General features: G+C 42.7%; 1 protein-coding gene across 7 annotated transcripts in view; it reads right to left on the bottom strand.

The window, feature by feature from the left end:
* Positions 1-21,427, bottom strand: part of PTPRM (protein tyrosine phosphatase, receptor type M) — a 654,986-nt gene that overhangs the window by 210,483 nt on the left and 423,076 nt on the right. The window contains exon 14 of one of the 7 annotated variants that reach the window (XM_018039452.1): positions 20,371-20,445. The exons of the other annotated variants lie outside the window; for them this stretch is intronic. Coding sequence (XP_017894941.1) covers positions 20,371-20,445 — 75 coding nt within the window. The remainder of the gene's footprint in view (positions 1-20,370; positions 20,446-21,427) is intronic. 7 annotated transcript variants of the gene reach the window in all.

Genomic DNA, 21,427 nt, shown 5'->3' with positions numbered 1-21,427 from the left:
AAACAGAATCCACTTTCTAAGGGCTTCTCCCTTTTTCATCAGAACATGACCGCCCTCAGCATCTGAGCCATCACGTCCCTCTCCCTACTGATATAGCTCATTGGGAAAGTGGAGATGTTATGTTCAAATCTCCCATTTTCTTCTTGTTGGTAAAAGTGAAATTAACACTGACTCTTGGTACCAGCCCTTTCTACCCTTCCACTGGTTTTGCATTTATGGTTCATCTGATTCTTGAAAAACTTAACCATCATTGTGTCCTATGCACTCCACATGGGGCTTGGTCTGAGTCACAGCAGGGAAGTCAGGGGTCAGACTATAAACTTGCCATCTGTTTCCACTGGGAATGTATACACGCTTCTTTAAAAAGTTATTCATATTTAGATTTTATATGAGACTCTGGACCCTGAACATGGCTGTGGCCATCAGACAGATGACTGGTCAAGATCAGAGAAACACAAGGCAGGAGACACCATAGCCTGAGGTTCCACCCACGTGTCCTTTCTAGTCCAATCAACGGGAGCAAGGAGAGTAGTCGTGATGCAAAACCCACACCTTATTAATATAAGCCCTTCCGGACAGAATGACTCTTTACAGGACAATTTTATTTCTGACCACTTCAGGGAGATGTCCTGCTATTCTGTTTGAAAGAATGTCCCTCGAACAGGTGTCAGATGAACCTTGAAGATATCACGGTTACCATTTTTTATTGTAATTACATTTGAAGTATACACCCCAATAGTGGAACACATAGCCAAGTGGTAGATTTGGAGGATAGTACTTCTTTAACTAAACTGCTTAAATGTGTCTGTTTTAAACAATGAATAATAGGCAAAAACAGCCATCCACGTAAAAATAACATAGCTCAAATTTACGAAACTGACAAAAAGCCCAATGATTTTCAATTTTGATTTTTTAAATATAATTTGAAAACTTAAAAAAAAATCTATTTGGTTTTATTCTTCCAAATGCTGGCACACTGGGAGCCACTCCATTTATCTCACTAGAGACAGATTACAAGTTCTCCAGGTATACTTTCTCCCATCCAAGTACTAACCAGGCCAGACCCTGCTTTGCTTCTGAGATCAGATGAGATAGGGTGTGTTCAGGGTGGTATCGGAGAAGGCAATGGCACCCCACTCCAGTACTCTTGCCTGGAAAATCCCACGGATGGAGGAGCCTGGTGGGCTGCAGTCCATAGGGTCGCTAAGAGTCGGACACGACTGAGCGACTTCACTTTCACTTTTCACTTTCCTGCATTGGAGAAGGAAATGGCAACCCACTCCAGTGTTCTTGCCTGGAGAATCCCAAGGATGGAAGAGCCTGGTGGGCTGCAGTCCATAGGGTCGCTAAGAGTCGGACACGACTGAGCGACTTCACTTTCACTTTTCACTTTCCTGCATTGGAGAAGGAAATGGCAACCCACTCCAGTGTTCTTGCCTGGAGAATCCCAGGGACGGGAGAGCCTGGCGGGCTGCCATCTATGGGGTCGCATAGAGTCGGACACAACTGAAGCGACTTAGCTGCAGCAGCAGCAGCAGGGTGGTATGATGGTAGACGACTTTCTAAACAAATGATTCTCTAAGTTTTTCGTAGCTAAATTTTGCCAATAAATACTCAGGGAATAAATTATTTAGAAAAACTGGATATGGCTTAAAAATTTAAATATAAACAATTACAAGGATTGTAAACACTCCATGAGAAGAGCTGGTTGTGTTAATGTTCTCATGTCTGCTTCTGTTAACTAAACAACTAGTCCCATTGTACTTTAGCCTCTTCTCGAAGCTCTGTGAGAACCGGGGTGTGACTCTGCCCATCCTCGGGAGAGACATCAGCCCAGCGATGCCTCATTTCCAGTAGCAAACAGGAGAGTGTACTGCTGTACAGCCGGCGAAGCTCAGCATCATTGTTCCTTAGCACTTATTCAACTTGTTTCGTGTTGAAGACCAAGGAAATGCAATGTTCAGCCTCCACAGGACACAGGGGCAAGGTGATCATGGCAGGAATCGTGCAAAATGGGGGAGCAACTCAAAAAGGGCGAGGAGGGCTGCCCTGCAGGTTTCCCCACATAGTCACTGGCTTACTACCTGGGTGAAGGGGCTGAGTGAGGAGTCTGGGTTTACAACTACTCTGGAGAAGCACCAACATAAACACAAACTGGGCTGAAATAAATCACGTCCCCAGGACAATCTCACGGAAGTGTGTCATTAACTGCAGGTGCCCTCGGGGACACACCATCCCTGCCTTCTCCGTGCTCTGCCCTCCATCCTGCCTGAAATGGACCTCCTTCTGTCCCTCCCCCTCAGGACGCGCTTCTCTCCCCTTTGTCCCTTTGGAAACCTGGGGCTGTGACCTGTCAGTCAGCCACAGTCAGGATAATCTGTGACAGAATGTGGTTGCAGTTGGTAGCTTGTTTCTTCCCCCCTGGGGCTTCCCTGGTAGCTCAGTTGGTAAAGAATCCACCTGCATTGCAGGAGACCCCGGTTTGGCTCCTGAGTTAGGAAGATCTGCTGGAGAAGGGATAGGCTACCCACTCTGGTATTCTTGGGCTTCCCTTGTGGCTCAGCTGGTAAAGAATCTGCCTACAACATGGGAGACCGGGGTTCAATCCCTCGGTTGGGAAGATCCTCTGAAGAATGGTAAAGGCTACCCACTCCAGTATTCTGGCCTGGAGAATACCATGGACTAAATAGTCCATGGGGTCACAAAGAGTCAGATGCCACTGAGCTACTTCACTCACTTCTTTCCCCCTTACCCAAATCTACAAATGTAACAGTGTAATTTACAAACTGCTTGGCAAGAGGTTTTTTTTTTTTTTAAACAATATTTTTCCCTTGTCTTGTTATTTTCGTGCCAGGCTTCTAATGTTACAACCTTTCATTCCTTTTTTTCCTTGGTATAAATTCGAATTCTTCACGGAAAGGCATTTTTTTTTCTCTTCTACTGTGCATTCCGCTTAGAGGTTACTGCACGTGTCTGCATGTGTAGCTCCTTTTGAAGAGAATAAATTCATATGTATGCATCTAAAAGTGTGTATTATGTGGGCTTGGACATAGTCACTAAAATGATAAATATGCTAAATATTTCAGGGGGAAGGAGGGTGAATATCACCTCCACGGATGTGCAAGCTGCTGACTCCTAGTGACAGCACCAGGTGTACTGTTCTAATGACCAAGAAGAACTTTTCCAAAAAAAAAAAGGATGGTGTTCCAGTGAACCTGCGTTATTTAAGGTTTCAGATGTAACATCCAAAGTGAAAAAAATCTCAAAAGAAAAGGAGTGATTATCCACGGCAGTGGTTGATTGGTTTTCAACTTGGCAGGAACCAGTCTGTCTTGGCCCAGTGTTGGACGCTAAATTCAGTAACAGAAGCTCGCCAGGTTGAGAACTCGATGTACTCAGCCATTGGCTGCAGGGTCTGGGCCCAGTTCTGATCGCTACACAGACCATACAAACTTCCCCTGGAGGCCCACGATGCCAGCCCAGCAGGATATGAAGTAGGTGTTGGGCATAAAGTGGAGAAATCTAGACTTGGGGCAAACATTTGGGAGTTGCCAGGTGATATTTAAAGCCACGAGACTGCAGGAGAGTGCTTGGGAGGTGAACTGAGAGGGTGGGTCATAAGGACGGCCAGTAATAGGGACAAAAAGGAGCTGCTGATCTAGGGAGGAGGGAGGGGGAGGAGGAAGTCAGTGTGATACCGAGCCAGAGAGGAGTGTGGGGATCCAGGGAAGCTGCTCTTTTTTAATATGGGAGAAATGAGGGCATTTTGAATGGTGATGCTTCTGGACCCCTGGAGGGGAAAAAGTTGATGATGCAGGAGGGAAAGGAGATGCCTGTTGGAGTAATGACCTTGATGGGACAGGAAAGGATAGGCCTGGAGAGGGTCGTACAGAGAGGTAAGGGGATGAGGGCCTAGGGAAGACGGGGGAGCTGGACATCAGGGCTTTATGAGAAAAAGGGCCTCATGAGATGACTCCTGGTGATCTCAAAGCAGGTGGCGACGGAGATGTGAGGGTTGAGGTGGGGCTGGGAGTTTATCCAGGAGCACAGAGCAGACCCCCTCCTCCCTCCTCATAACTAGAAGAAGAAGGAGACGGGAAGAGGAGGAGAAAAGGCAGAGGGTGACACGGCTCTGAGTTCCATCCTAAGTGATCCATGAGCCATCAGAAGTGGGAGCGTCCCTGGGACAGACACGGAACGGATGCTTGCTTGACCCATCCCTGGGACGCAGTCAAGCCTGGTTTTCAGTCTCAAATAAACAACTCCTATTGTGCTTCAGGTCCCATAACGAGGCCCTGCAGGACACTCGAGATGAATAAGACAAGTGACAGTTCACCTTTCTCTGCCAGACACAAGAGGCTGAGAGAGGGACCATGCCTGAGCTTCAAAACCCAACTGGAGGAGAGAAGGACAATCCATGTGGAGAGCAGTGAAGGCTACTGCCTCCCTGGGCCAGGGGCCTCCAGTGTCTGGCCCAAGGGGGTGACTGGAACTACAAAGAGGCAGGGGCTCACAAAAGGCGCCCACTGGCCACACACAGGTCCTCTAGCCTTAGAGCTGGGCACTGGATGCCAGCACTGCTCAGGGAAGAACCTGGCCTGCTTCCTGGGGGCAGAACTGGAGTTTAGGTTCAATGCCTGCACTGAATTCAAACAACAAAATACTTCATTCTCACAACGTGCAAGACCGAATACCAAAATTCCACTTGGTATTTGTGGTTGGGGGAGAGAAAAAAGGGTCAGGAACAGCCATTCTGGGAAGGTGCTGAAAAGAGAAACAGGAGGTTGAGAAACCTTATGAGAAAAAATGAAATGGAAACGTGAGGATATTGTTTCTCAGAGTGTGTTTCAAAGAGCACTGGTCCTCAAAGATGTTCTAAAATGTCCATTGAGGAAGCCTCAGCCACTCTGGACTAGCATTTTATGACTTTATGGAATACAGAATCTATTTCAATTAATTTTCATAGTATTTTTTTCACCTTTTGCAGAGATCTTTTCTTTTTCTTAAAAATAGCAACACCCAGTTTTAAAGATTATTGTAGTTCACTCAAGTCTTATTGCTCAGAAAATTAAAATTCCTTGTCATCTCTGTTTGGTTTTTCTGGCTGTACCTTGATATTATTATATATAATCACGAAATGTCTCCAAGATTTTTCATTTAAATTACACATCACTGTTTCTCTTTCTGGGAATACAAAGTCAATCAGCACCCCTGGAATAATCTCTGTTCACATTTTATGTATTGTTTGTAACCTGATTATGCTTTTGAATTTATAACTCTTCCCTTGTGCCTAATTTCCACTGCAGGGTGCACAGAGCATGTACAACGTACAAGTAATAATCAGAAACATAATTTTTCATATAAAACTGAGACGCTGGATTGTTTGATATATACTGTCTCTAAAAAATTAATCTACTTTTTTATTTTTGTTCTAATTTCATGACAGTTAGTGCTCTCATTGATTGATGGGTCTACATCCTGTGGGTAAGATGATCTATCAAATCCTGATCACTTATTCTCTGGGCACTAGAAGTTTCCAGAGAATTATGAGTGCCATTACGGGTCTGATGAAATGGCTTTATTTCTTCCATTTGCATTTCTCAAATCATGGTCAAGTAATAAAATGAGTGAACTGCTTGTCAATAAGATGGCATCAGCTGTGTTCACCTTTCATACAAACTGAATGATCAATAAAGGGAATGTGAATGGGTGATTTTGAGGATACTATCAGTTCAGAATGTATATTTCCAACAGCTTGTTTGAAACTAAACTTTGAAGGCATTAAAACAAAACTCTATCTTGGGTTGAAGGATACTCACCTAATACCAGGTCAGTTTACCTCCCTACCCAATCTCTAAAAATTAAAAACACACTGTATTTTCTCCATCTCTCTTCCCACTGCGACAGACCTGGTTTATTTCTTTTCTGTATTTTGTACTTGTCTCCTAGGGAGATATCCCATCTAGCCTCTTGCACACTGATTTTCCTAAAGAACAGGCCTAATCAGCTCACTCTTTCATTTAAAAAACAAGACAAAACCCCAGAAGCCTCCAAATGCTTATTTCAAAAGGCAGCTGGGCCTCCCATTAGCTGACTCCCAACTCTTTTCCAAACTTTATGCTTCTTCTCTTTTGACTTTCCTACATCCACCTGTGCTCCAACCAAACAGAGATGCCCAGTACTGTCCTCCCCCTCTAGCTCCACAGCCAACATCTCCCTTCTCAGGACCTTTGTTGCTGCTCCGTGGACCCACCCCCTCTCATACATCATAGATTCAGAGAAGGCCTTTGAAGGCCTGCTTGTCTCTCAGAGGCCAGTGAGCCCAGCACTGTCCCTGTGGCTTTGCAGGAAGTATTCTCTCTCCTACTGAACTGCTAGAGCACCTCTTTGTCACCCCTCTTGACTATTTCAACTGCAAGTTCCATTCTTTTGGTAAGTCCTTTATATTACATCTTAACATAAGTTCCTTGGGACAAAGCTGGTTTTAGTTCTTAGTCTTCACATGACCTCGCCCAGCATCTTATGATGTGTCTGAAGTTCATGCTGAATCAAAGCTCTCTCACAATAAATCTCACTTTAATTTTTCTGTCTTTCTCATTTGCACTCTTTTCATAGCCAGTCTATTCTTTCTCCATTTGCACTAGAGTTCCCAGACATAGGGCGATGGGTATAAAAGGAAGGAAAACAGAGGGAAAACCAGAAGTGTAAAGACAAGTCCTATTTTGTGGTCTTTCCTCTGCCTATTCTTAGCATTTATCGAGGGCTTACTAAGACAAATGGGGTCTGTGGCTGCCTTTAGATGACCTTCCGTGGCCATTAAGACAATACCCCGAGAAAGACAGGCCATCTGGGCCTGGGCTCCAGGGACTGTGCCTGAGACAGCCAGGCACAGGAGGTGTTCCTCAGGAGGCTGATGACAGATAAAAGTCTTTGCCAGCAAATTTACTGACCAAACTTTCATCAATGATAAAATGAGATTACTAGAAAGAAAGAGCATGAAAATAAATACTAGTGGCAAAATGTTATATTTCCAGCACCAAAGCAGTGAAATATATATCCATCAATGATGAGAAAGTTAACTGGGTACATATCAGGGAGATAGGAAATGAGTATCTGTCAACAATAAAGTGTTATGAGCTCAATATTTGTAATGATTAAGTAGCTGTAGACCATTTTTCATGATCATATGTAGAATTTGTTTTAGAAGTCTTTAAAGGAGCCAAAATTTATGCTGGAGAGTAATTACAATGGTCTGGGACTTTTAAGAAAGTGAAAAAGGAGAAATTTCTAAGATAATGCTACTATGATTAAGATTATTGTAAGTTTATTTAATAGAATGTTTATATCATTCCTATGACCTTACTTTAGAAGCATTTTCTAACTTCTTTGTTACTCAGAGAAGAAATAAGGTAGAAATCTAAAAGTTCCCTTTTTTAAGACTTTAGACTGGCCAAAAAACACACATAACTCACTCTGATGTAGTGTGTGCACGCACATATTTGTATGTAAATATACACCAATATCTAAAGAAATTATTCAAAGACATACAAGAAGTACCCACCAAACTGACAATATCACATGCTTTTTATCATGTTTCCTATGAAGTTAGACACAATCTTGAGTAAAAAACAACAAAAACCACCACAAGGACAGTACATATGCAAAAATTCCAGACAAAAATTGGTATGCTAATGTGTTTTGACCAAGAACTCTAACTTGAGTAACTGTTATAATTAATAATAGGCCACAATTAATAACTGCATCATTAGCAATACCAATAATACATTATAAGATTAAACTGAATATCAATTACAGTGCTAGGGTGATGTATGGCTTGGATGTTTACTGGAGGAAATGGGAAAACTCATCAGAGATCCTGACAGATGTGTTGAACACATGTCATTTATTAACTCCCAGGCAGGTGCCAGGCTGATTTTCAAAGATGTTTCTCAGAGATAGTCGCTCACTCTTCAAAATGAAAACAACATGTGGAAGAAAACTTATGTGGCTTCACCTTCCCTTGCCAACTGCTCCATATTTTTCCAGCTTCATAGCAATTGTCTGAAAAAGGTACTCAGTGAGATGATCTATCATCCCTCTAGACAGAGTTCTGCTAAAGTGCATCATCTCGGGCTCCCTTGAGAACCAGCGTAACCCAAGGACGAGCACAAAGAGAGGTGTTCACATCGACACCAAGGACAGTGAGGAGGGGCGATGGAGCCCCAATGGCCAGGACAACAAAGGGGAGCCTGGCGCTTTATTCTGTGCACTGGGCCACAGGGAGGTGCAGAATAGGTTAGACACTGCTCTGGGCTATTACAGCTTCAAATAAAGCAGCTGTCTTTGAAAATGTGGTGATTTTTTTTTTTTTTCCATCACTAGCATCATCACCACGGTCACCACTAGCAAGAGAATATTGCTTATATTCTGATGCACCTATATCTCAAAGGCAGGCAAGTGGGAAATACCACCCGTGGGGGAACTCATCACAGGTCTCGACATAAGAAAATAATCATATTCCTCCCACACTCTGGGGCTCCTGGAGACCCCAGCAGCCACATGGTATTCATGTAAATAATACCCTACCTAGCATCAAGAAAGCCATTCATTTTCTGGGAAGTTCAATTTTGCATTCAAGCTTGGGAAGAGCAGTGGCCTGGATTAATTACCATGGGCTTCTGAAAGTCCTAGGAGGCATAAACAAGCCTTTATCAGGACAACAGTGAGTAACAAAGTCATGACAGAAAGTTACGAGCAACTGCCAACTCCTCTGCCTTGGCCCTGACTCAGCTGGTGAAAGGCCCTTTATATATGCCATGGGGGTAATTCTCCCACTGCCCCCACTGGGGTTAAGAAGCAGTATTCTCCAGGTTTTATAGATATGGAAGCTGAGACCTGGAATTTATGAGATTTGCCCAAGAAGTCTGAACTCACAACCTTGTATCTCAAGTAGATACTTTCTGAATTAGGTGCGTGGGATCCACACTTAAGAGAACTGCCCTATTGAATCCAGGACAGAGACTCTGAGGCCCAGATTCCTGTTTGACGTGTTTGAAAACGGCCCTAGGAAGAGTGCCATGCAGTTCAGAAGATGACCTAGAGTCTAAACTCTAGGGCTTTCCCTGCTCCCTCCAAGCTGGTCAAAGGGAAGCCGTGACTCTTACAATGATCCACCATTTGTCCCCAAGAGTCAGGCGGGCAAGTATAAGCAGGAGCCTTACCTATGTGGTCAATCATTGGCTTCAAATTTCTTTGAAGTCTGTTGCTTGATTTTTTTTGAATATAGCATGTAAACGTTGCCTGTTCCTCCATGATATACTGATGTGTAATACAAACAATGTTTTAAATGATTTACCATCAAGGAAAGTGGTACCTCCCACCCCCGAACCCAGTACCACCCCTTCTGGGGGCTTCTCCAGTGGCTCAGCAGTAAAGAATCTTCCTGCCAATGCAGGAGATGTGAGTCCAATCCCTGGGTTGGGAAGATCCCCTGGAGAAGGAAATAGCAAACCACTCCAATATTCTTGCCTGGGAAATCCCATGGACAGAGGAGCCTGGCAGGTTACAGTTCATGGGGTTGCAAAGATTCAGACACAACTGAAGCAACTTAGCATGCATGCACACATGTGGTCTCTGAGCTAGAAAAGTCATGGCTTGAGAAGGAATCAGACATTCAAAGCCAAACCCAAGATTCTCGTACATGAAAATAATGACAATCCTAAAAGCAATGCATGTGTGTGCCTGTCTGTTGCAGAGGTGGTGGTTAACAGGCTAGAATTTTAGGAGTCAGTCTTTTTATAGACTCCAGGTCTCCCTGTCAGCCCTCTGGAGACACTGATATTGAACAAGTTTTCATACTGATATCATCAAAAGGGTAAATAAGATGAGGCACTTGGATTGAAAGGACTGAGCTTTTTCAATTTTCTGGACTTTCCCTTGATTATTAATACAAGGTCAGCAGAGTATTTAAAACAATAATTCTCTCTCCAGAAAAGAGTTCTGTGTCTCTGAGCTCTATCTACCCTTTAAACTTTCTGGATTTGCTGCCTCAACATCTGGCTCTGTTAAGACATTGGGGGAAATTCTGACTTCTTTTCCATTCTGACTCAATATATTGGATCACACCCATAAATACTTTAAAAAACCTCTCACAAATACTAAGCATTTTACAGTATTCTGAAAAAGCTTATTTATAAGATAGACTAGTCCAAAGTCAACCAAAAAGCACAGCAGTAAGACATGGCCCTTTGCCTGCAAATTCTCAATGGGATTCACTGGTTTCTTAGACGTGAAGCTGTTGGAGTTCATCTTGATGCCTTCTGTTGTAAATTGTGGTATGTTTTTCTAAGGCAAGTGAAGGGCTAAAAATGAAAGTAGCACAATTGGTATCTATCAACAAGAGTCAACGAACAATTACGACGTTGTCTAGGTCCATGCTAGCCATTGAGGTAAAAGGAAAGACCTGGTAAAACAGCTATTGTCATTCAGCCTTAATAAACATTTAAAAAATATCCAAAGGGAAACTGGATGGGGGGTATGTAGGAACTTTTTATTATCTTCGCAATAATCTTGTAAACCTAAAACTACTCTTAAAAAAAGTTTATTTAAAAAATAAATGAAAATATCCAGGCCTTTTCCATGTTTACTAACAACAAATATGAACCAATATAATTTTACTATAAAATTGATACTATATATTCCTTACAGGAAAGGCAAGAATAATTTAACTCATTTACATAAAATCTTTCATGCAAAATCTCTATTTTTTAAAACTACAAGCATTGTTTTCTCCCCAGTACTTTGCATCTTTTACCAAAATTTTCATTTATTTTAAGCTCAAACCTTTACCTTCAGCATTCATTTTGGATATGCATAATGCATGAGATTAATAACAAAATTAAAAGGTAGATTTCCTAAAATATAAATTCCAATTTATGCTTTTCAAACCAGGAAGCTCTGTGCCTTAAGCAAATAAAAGGCACTTAAATGCATTGCTTTAGTTTCCTTTATCACACTGCTGATGGAAAGAGAAAACACAAAAGGATACTGAAAAATTAAATTGCTCTCTTGCTTTGAAAATCTTTTACATAGAAATTCCAAAGTTTATGTAGCAAAAATGGAAAAAGCAACATTATTTTAGTGCAATATATATCCTTTAAATTATATTATTTTGAAACCAAATGCTTGACATTTGACTCAGTATTTCCTTACAAAAATGACAAGGAAAAAGGAACAGAATCTCCCATGGCAGTCCCGTATCCTCTCACCATTTTCTTGTAACTATACCATTTTATAGATGAAACTGCCACAGCGAAATGACAAATATAACACATAAAAGAACAAAAAAGGGCAATAAATCACCAGTGACACTACAGCCTATTAAAATGCATTCAGCTGGTGTTGCAGGAAGAATGAAAATCTCCCTTCACTTTACATTCTTCTATCTGAAAAGGAAAGTTTAGAATTCTCAAGCAACACTTCTAAGAGATGCTGAAATTCTAACCAAATTTCTCACATTAACTGTTCACATTGGCCTCCAAAACATACAGCACCGATCCCCTGGTCACTATTTACTATGAAACGCCCAAGATGGGGCATGTGAATTGCTAATCCTCCATACTGAAATGACACAGAATTTGAATAAAGCCAGGACACCTTACTAGCTGGAAAATGGTAGGTCTTATTCAGCCACTATTTCCAATTATCAGCTTAATGAAGAGTTTGGCATTTTAATTCATAAGGAAGTCTAATGGAGGCATTTTCTTAGCTTAATTTTCTCCCAAAATTCCCTCGAAAGGTCAAGTCGAAGCTCCTGAGACTGAAAATGTCTCTGGAATCATATGATACTACATTTTAGAGCACAACTGAGTATATGTGTATGTTAACTTAGGTCATGATGCACTTATTGTATTACAAAGAGCCCAAGATACTGGTGCATTCATTGAAGTGGGATAATTACTGGACTGCTTATGACAGTCTTAACAATGATGGTAAATGTAAGTAAAGAGTTCACGTTACACTTCCTTGAATTCCCATCTCTTAACACAGAGCTGGCTACACATCAAGCTTTCCAAGGAGGTGAGAGGCTCTTCACTGTGATGGATGAATAAGAGGACCTCCTCTCCTAACGCATCGATGGTAGATGCTCAGCCCTACAGCCAAGGGCTTCAGAGACTGAAACGCTGTGACTTACCTCTATCAGAATTAAATAAAAGTGCTGGATGGGAGTCTGGGCACTGGAGGCCCCTGGGACACTCTGTACCTCCCTGGTCCTAAACCTGATGGCAGGGACAGGAGGTCCTTTGTGGGGGATATTATTTTTTTAAAAGTGGTGTGGAAATTAGCTCACACCTGTAAGGCAATTACATCTTTTCCAAGTGAATTCATTCTATCAAAAAATAAGAGCTGGTCTCTGAGTGCCTTTCAAGTGCCCAGCTCTAAGTGGCAGGTTGTGGAAAGTATAAAGAGATACAAAATACAACCCTTGGAGTAGTAGATACAAATATTTCCACACCTATTTCATAGTAGACACAGGTAACTATCTCCAGTACAACACGTTGTAAGTCTAATGACTGAACTCTTGAAAGGGCCAGGTACAACTGTCTGCAGCTGAAGATAGTGAGATTTTATCTCAGGGCCTGAATATTGCTGAGCTTTATTATCCTTTTTGTTCTTGGCCACTTTTGATTCATACAAAGACCCCAGTGGTGCTCAAAACACATGAAGTGGAGACCCGGGACCAGACGCTGAAGGAAACCACCCCGTCTTGAAGGTCCACAAAGTGCCCCCATGACCTATGTGAACCTGTGCCTGAAGTTTCTACCACATCTGCTTTCACGCTGATGATAGATGATCAATAACCCAGGGCAGGAACTCAGACTGAATCGGCTTCCTGGCATTTAGTCACATCGGCTGTCTGCTCTTTTCCTCCACTCCTGCTCACAAAGGGCACCAAGGACCCACTGGCTGGGTCTGAGGCAGAGAAGTGGACAGGCGCAGCCAGAGACTGGGAACAAGATGGATAATGCTGGTGTGAGTGGGTTGGCCTCTCTCCAAATAGTGACACGAAAGTGAAACCTTTCTATGACTCGTGCCAAACGAAAAGGCTGATTAAAACTGCTTTTGCAAATGGGCTGAAAAAACCGAGTCTATTTTATTTGCAATGGAAAGGGCAACTAAATTAGCAATGTATACTGCACGTGAGAACTGACTATATGAGAGTATGGCCTTTCTGAAAGAAAAGAAACTGCTTATCTAATGATTAAAAAGTAACTGCTTATCTAATGATGAAAGGAGCCTAACTGCTTGTTTCTCTGAAAAAAAGCTGGACCTCCATCCTGAACACACTTCAGGCCAACTCTGGAGAAATTTCTAGGTGGATTCAAGAGCCAAGCAGAGAAAATACCAAAAATTCAGGGTCCCAGCTGGCTGACCTAAAGGATGAAGAGACTTCTGAGGCAGAACAAGGTCTGGAGGGGCCAGCGGGGTTGGTGGGCAGGTGCGGTGGGGGAGCCAGTGATGTCGGGGGGTGGGGAGCCTCTGCCACTGCTTAGGCAGGGGGCAGTCACTGAGGGCCAGGTCATGGTACAGACTCTAGAACGAGTCAGCCTGTTCCTGCTGTTTCTCCAGCAACACTTGGAAGGACAAGTAGCCAAGAAGGCAGGCTGTGGGGTTACCCTGGGAGTCAGTGAACAGGTGGAGTTGGACCTCTGCCCAGGATCTAGAACAGAAGGTCCTCCATAAACAAACACTGCAGCCTTTTCATTTCTCAGCGGGGACCTGCTTCACTAGCTTCCATGTGTTATGTGTTGTTCAGCTGCTCAGTCGTGTCTGACTCTTTGTGACCCCATGGACTGCAGCACACCAGGCTTCCAGGTCCTTCATCATCTCCCTGAGTTAGCTGAAATTCATATCCATTGAGCTGGCTATCTCTCTGAGTTTGCTCAAACTCATGTCCAGTGAGTTGGCTATCTCTCTGAGTTTGCTCAAACTCATGTCCATTGAGTTGGTGATGCCATCCAACCATCTCATCCTCTGTCACCCCCTTCTCCTTCTGTCCTCAATCTTTCCCAGCATCATGGTCTTTTCCAATGAGTCAGCTCTTTGCATCAGGTGGCCAAAGTATTGAACCTTTAGCTTCAGCATCAGTCTTTTCAATGAGTATTCGGGGTTGATTTCCTTTAGGATTGACTGGTTCAATCTCCTTGCTGTCCAAAGGACTCTGAAGAGTCTTCTCCAGGACCACAGTTCAAAAGCATCCATGTGGTATGTTGCTGCTGTTGCTGCTAAGTCACTTCAGTTGTGTCTGACTCTGTGTGACCCCATAGACGGCAGCCCACCAGGCTCCCCTGTCCTTGGGATTCTCCAGGCAAGAACACTGGAGTGGGTTGCCATTTCCTTCTCCAATGCATGAAAGTGAAAAGTGAAAGTGAAGTCACTCAGTCGTGTCCGACTCTTAGAGACCTCATGGACTGCAGCCTACCAGGCTCCTCCATCCGTGGGATTTTCCAGGCAAGAGTACTGGAGTGGGGTGTCATTGCCTTCTCTGATCCATGTGGTATATATGAACATTAAAAAAAAAGATCTCTGTCTGCTTTAACAGTCACATGAAGGAGAAAGAGAAATTCCTTGGGGCTTATTTCATGAGAGCTTTGCTGATATGCTGACATACTGACATGCTGATATACAGCCAAAGCCTAGCCAGACTCTTCTGAGTCCCTCTGACACAAAGGAATATGTGTGTCCTGAGGATGATGTCCAGAAAAGGCTGATCACATACTCTCATGTCTTTTTCCATGTGTCACCAGTCCAGTGAGTCACTGCTGCTCCCTCGGGAAGGAGGGGGAGTGACAAGGATGCTGCTCTGGGACAAAACCCCAGGAGGCTCCTCTGAGTCTCTTCCCACCAGGCCCCCACTTGGGCCCACAGAGACTTGAACAAAGACGAACATAATTTCTAACAGCTCAAGGCTGCATCCCTTGGGAACTCTAGGCCCCTCAGAGTGCCTGCCTCAGAAACTCAAGGCTGCCCGAAGAACTGACTATGGATTCCAGAGACCCCTGAGGACAGCGCCCCAGCTCCTAGCTTCTGTGCAATGAGAGAAGCCTGACAGACACCAGTCAGATGGTGCCAGATGGTGTCACATGGGCCAACGTTTCATCTCCCTGACCCTACTGAGTTCCCATCATCTGCTCCCCACTCTCTCATCTTCCTTGTAAAGTCCCAGTCACCTCTGAACAAGTCAGACTGGAGCTCAGCTGAGTTCCTTACAAGTTAGTAGTTACTGAATAAAATCTGTTTTCACCACTCTGGCTGATGCTGGGCTGTGTTTATCTTTGACAGTACAGGCATCTGGTACATGTATCTTTTTCAAAAACTTAAAATTTTATGTAGAAATAACTGTTGGCTAGTTCTCTATTATGTTTAGTACTAATTATATCTAGCAAGTAATTCTTCATGGTCTGACATCTCCATTGTACTCAAATCCCAGAAGTCACTTTGTTTATAAACACTCTACTATATGGATCTTATCATTTTAAGATGTAGGGTGCCCGGAGCCAGCATGGGAGATCCCACCCATAACAAGGTCATGTGGAAGAGACCTGACAAGCAAGGCAGATCAGGACTCAAGGGACCCCCCAGACCTGCTCAAGCATCTAACCCCAAACCAGAATCTGTCTGTCTTACTATTTTATGCCTTTCACCAACTCTTCTGACATTAACAGGGGGCCATCCCTGACCACCTTTCTCTGGAAAAAGTTAACTTAGGGCTTTAGTTAATAAGTCTCCTGGACATGAAAGGAATATTTCAATTTTAACCCCCCTGTTAGCATTCTAGCTTGCCTGACAGGTTTATCCAGACTCTTGCAGCTACGCATGTGATTATTCAAGCCTCCCAACTGTGAGAGGCACGGGAAGCCTAAAACATTCTAAAAATATAGAGCCTTTCAAAGAGTTAAAAGCTATTAGAGTAGTGCTGGTGTAGGATTTCATTGTTGTTGAGCCAATGCTTGCTGCTAAGTTCCCATATCTCTTATCCACTGTGCACCTGGGAGTGCATTAGTTAACATAGTTGGAATGTAAGAAAAACAAGAAGTAGCCTTGAAATTAACCATATAAGACCTTTGAGCTAACTGGTTCTTTCTTTGTTGTAACTCACTGCACCTTTGCTCCATGAGAATGTAACTCTGTTTAATACTTTCTGAGGCTGACATAGATTAGAAATATAAAGAAAAAAACACTTCAAGAGAAAATAAGTTTTCTGGTTGAGCAGCCTTTATCAAAAGAGGGTCATAAAATGTTCACAGGCCTCCGAGGCCAGAAGATAATGTACACAACATTGTTTATAGGAAAGGTATGCAGAAAAAAATCCTGGTTTCGATAAAGACAAAACAGATGTAATGTTTGGGCTGACTCTGCATGACTTTGCATCTTTCATTTCCCTCTATGTACAAGTCAAGGTATAAAAGCTTCCCTGAAAAATAAAGTGACGGAGCAGGACCGGTTCCAAGAAAGCCTGGTTCCCCCGTGTCTTTCTTTCTTTCTCTCTCTTACTCTCTTTTTCAGGCTGATCCCTTGGAGCACAAAGGCTCTCTGCATTCACTTTCCTGCCTGGGCTTCTAAGACCTGAACGGGAAGGCGCTCTGCATCTTCACTCCCTCGGGAGACCGGGAGGGCGCCTGCGGCCTACATGAACAGAGCAAGTCCCTTGTCTTGGGGCTTTATTGGCTCTCTCTGTAAACCAAGGAATATCAGCCTCTTTCTCTCCTCTATTTTCTTATCTGCAACATTCTTTCTTTATCTCTCTCTAAATCTCTTCACACTTCGGATACCCTGGATCCAATTGGGGCAGGACCCCGGTAGTAGGGCTTAACCAAAACAGATGATATAAAGTATTTGTTGAAGGAACTCATTCTCCACAGCATCTCAGAGCTGACCAGGGTTTTAAATCCTAAACAGAAATATCTTAATATAAAATAAACAGCCTAGTTATTTATAAAGTGAAGTAAAAAAAAAAAATCTTAACAAGAAATATCTAGCATGTGCAGTTGTTACTTTCTTCCCAAAGCAGTTCTATATTACAGACAATTAATAAAGGAACTAAGAGAACCAAGTAGAAAGCAGAAGCATTTCCAGTTTCTAGAATTTTCTCTGTGTGCTCTCATTAGAGTATAAATTTTGAGGTAAGACAGGGCCTCTATTCCAATTATATATTCTGTTCCCTTTCACAACTCCCTAACTATAGTAGTTTAGTAAAGCGCTGTTTTTTTTTTTTAATTGTGTGTTATGACCCATTAGTGGGAAATGAAACCAGCTTAGTAGGTAGCAACTAAATTTTTTTTTAATAAAGATGAAACAGAATAAGACAGGACAGAATAGAACAGGTCAGAGTGCAGCTTATCCAGGTAGCAGCACTTGTAGGACAATTTCTAAATCTTCTGCTTCAGTTAAATGTCTGTGTCCGTGTGTATACCAGTGGTGATGTATTCTTACAGTTGATTGAATCAAAAATTTCTAAGAAACAGTCCCAGTGTGATGCCAGACCAGCATCCTGCATCTGAGCTCCATTCATTTAGTGAATTAAACCAGCTAACACTCATGGGCTATTTGGTTGTGTCTGACATGGAGGTCAGTGGGTTGCTTATGTTCTCTGTGCAGAGAAGGAAGGGGGCACACTACCTACACTGGGGTGGACCAAGCCAGCATGGATTACATCCCGGGATCCAGGCTGTGGAAGACTCACTGTCTTATCACCGTTTCCTTTACCTACAGCATCTGACAGCATTTGTAGCAGCAAAACATCAGCACAATTAAAACAAAACAGACCAGAAAACTGCTGAAGACATCATTCAGCATGCATCCCTTGTGATTTCCTGCTGACTTCTGGAAGGGCCTGCATTGATCTGGTAAACACTGCGTCAGAGATGTGAAAGATTCAGAAGAGCCCCATGGACCATTTTCTAAGCAACTCAACTCCACAAGAAAGACTTCAAAATTCGTGTCCGTTGCCCCCATTGCTACAAAGCTGTTGCCTCTTCTCAACTGTGCAACAAATGTAAGAGTCATTTTTCATCCATAAAAGCATGTGTGTGTAGGTTTTGGTGTCACGTGTACAAATGTGTCTGATGCCAAGAATCTGGGCAACCCTAGAAAGTAAATGTATTTGTGGGAGTCAGTGCCCTCCCTTGACCTGGCACACAAAAGGTGCTCGATTAATGTCGATCAGTGATTGAATGACTGGGCTCTCAAGCTTGCAGTGCGACTCATGAATAAATCTATTTAAAAAGACAGAGAACACAAGCTACTTGCTGTCCAATGGATGAGCTGATGCAAATGGAAAAAGAAAACAAAATTAATTGAGCCTGAATTTATCTGGGGAAGAGGAGCCATCACCAACAGCAGCAGGAAGTACTATAAAAAATGGCAAGAATAGTTCTGCACTAGTTTTGGGGGCTTATTCTAACACTCCGCCATTTTTATCCCTAATAAACTAAAGTAAATGCTGGCAATCACCTGCAGCCCTTAAAAGAATAGCTACCATATACTTCAGCTACGTCTGTTTCCCCTGCAGACTAGTTCCAAAATAATAAGCTGCCCTGGATCTGAAAGCCTCGTGCAAGAGGCTGATTAATGAGGTGTCTTTTTAATCATGCAAGTTTTAGAAAGAACATGATATTCAAAATGTCCCTTACTTCATTCCTAGTAAACAATGGGCTAAACTCAAAGGTAGCGGCTTTAGGGAACATCTCAAAAAGGGTCATTTAACTGTATTTCCTACAGGTACTGGTTTTACAATAGTGGGGCTGACCTGTTTTTAATGTTTGCTGGCCAGAGACGGGTGCCAACTCAGACAATGGGGAGTCAGACTTCCTGAAGAGCCCAGATTACCTTCCAGGTGATGGACACTGAACCCTATGCAGAGAACCATGGGCCAGGCCTGACATGTAAAGGTTTCCGGAGAAGATCTATATAAGAAAAGACATGATCTCCTAAGGAAATTTACTGTTGGGAGGAACATGTCACGCATTCAGGATAACAGCGTCTCTGTGACAATAAGAACTTCACCCAGTAAAAGAAACCCGCTTAAAAGAAACTTGAAAGCCAAGGCAGCAGAACTTTTAACAAGTTTATAGCTTTTAGGCTCTGAAACAGAGGCCTGGAAATATGTATGGAATTATAGCAGGGAAAGAAGTAAAATTATCCTACATTTCTTTAAAAAGCAGTCTATAGTTTTCCTGAGTCTCAGCTGCTTGATTTTCTAAAATACTAAGCTCAGAGAACAGTTTAAACCTCCATCAAAAATTCTTACTATGAGTTAAGCTTTACTTTTTTTTCCCCCTGAATGGTAGGGTATATTCCTTAATTTCATATACACAAAACAGTTGCAGGAGTGGGAAATCCTGCGGAGAGCAGCTGTGTTTCTTACTTGGCTTGCGTCATGCCTACAACTCATGCAATGAACTCCCACACTGGTGATGCTCTGAAAGCAGAGTTGAGTCCTGCCCACGTGCTGGTGTTAGAAATCTTGATGATGGCGTGCTTATCTTGCAGGACCAGAGCTAGTCTTCTGGCATGCTCTAACTACTCACCTTTGATGTGCAGGAATCTACCGGATTCCTTTCCTATGTGAGTTTATATGTTTGTCCACACACCTTTAGAGGGATGGACAAGCTAACGCCTGCTGGTATAAAGAAGCATGCAGTTCAATTATGTGACTCTCAGTCATTCAATTTTTTAAAAACTTCCATAAATTATTCAGTGCATTTGACTTGCAGATTTGTCTCTGCCGTCTATAAACAGTATGCTTTGAAACAAGGATCTGTAAGGAATGCAATCGACTCTGCTCTACTGGTGGGAACTCAAAAAGCCATCTGAACAGCATCACCCAGTTTCGAGTGGCTTCATTTAATGACGGCAGACAAGCCTGTGGATTGCTAAATGTGTGTGCAAACTAGACCCTGCAAGGTGAAAACAGACCTCTCATGCTCAAATCTTGATGCCTTTCTAGATTAACATGGATAACTGGGGGAACATCTTTATGTGTTTTGATAAGAGATTGACTTTGATGGCACTGCCATGGCAAATCCAGCAAATTTCATTCCGTATAACGTTAAGCTAGAGAGGAGCATACCGACAGACAGACAGACAGACAATGAGGTCATGCGGCGGGGCTGTGCTGGATGCAGGGGACACAAGTGCACACAGAACAATGAGCACACCATGGCATCAACGCGGGCACACGTCGGCACTGAGAGTCGGAGACACTGTCAACAAGCCTTAGAGCGAAGGAGGAGATGCAGAGGGGAGACAAAGCTGAGAAAAATGAGCAGGAGATGGGCAAGATGACTCGTCTGTACTTGAACGTCTGACCTGTCAGCTGGTCGTCGCCTGCAGCAGGGGCGATGCGAATATGAGGTGTCGTAAGCTGAGTCACGATTATCGCAGCTATGGCAAAGGAAGATCCCCAGGTCAGCATGCATGAGGGAAGAAAAAGCCAGACTGAAGCTAGGCTAGCAAGGAGAATCTCCATCCGCATATCACATCATCTCAACTTTCTTCCAACAACAACAAAAAGAGAAGGAGATGAGAAAACAACCACAGCGAGCTGTTGAATGTTCTGAATTCGTTTCCCTTAGACAGGCTTTCATCAGGCAGTTAGCTTTCTATATAGTTGCAAGCTTGGGCTGAGATTCTGGTTAAATTGACTATAGGAGAAAATAAAAACAAAAAGTAAAAACATTAACTCTGAAGAAAGAGCTAGACTGAATAGTGTCTTTAACTGCTACTGAGTAGAGGGTAGAAAGATTCATTGCAAATTCTGATGATCCAAACTTGCAGCTTTCAAAATGTATTAGGTTATTTAAAATTCTTCTGCTTAAGTCACAATATTTGCTCTTCTCGTTAAAATCACCTTTGTGGAGAATACTATCTTCTTTCACTAAAAACACTTTTATGTTGAGAAATTTCTCTGATCACTAAATTTTGTGTGGAGCATTTCCATTTAGGAAGTTTATTTTGTCACATTCAGGGAAAGGAAAAAAAAAAATGCATCTCAAAATACCAGTTGAACACAAAAAGACTAATCATTGCCTTTGCTCTAGTTATCATGGTTGACATGTGACCAGAGGAGTGATTAAGAGCCTTGAAGCAGAGCAGGCGGGCTGCCCAGTCTGCTAAACAGCTCAGCAGCTGAGTTTAAATGGTTAACATTTATGACACACAGATATTGAAAAAAAATTAAGAAAATTAAAACGTCAGCTCTAACATGATACAGCTGGAAAATGATGCAAAGAAAAAATATTGGAGAATTAAGGACAGGCTTACATGAACGATTACTAATTTACACGGAACAGCCTGGGTGCTGTTAGAAACGTGGCAATGAGTAAGGGACATAGATCATCTACCATCTGCAGACAATTAAACCCAA

Source organism: Capra hircus, chromosome 24, assembly GCF_001704415.2.
Source record: "Capra hircus breed San Clemente chromosome 24, ASM170441v1, whole genome shotgun sequence".
Taxonomy (NCBI): Eukaryota; Metazoa; Chordata; class Mammalia; order Artiodactyla; family Bovidae; genus Capra; species Capra hircus.
This window is presented reverse-complemented; position numbering and strand designations above follow the sequence as displayed.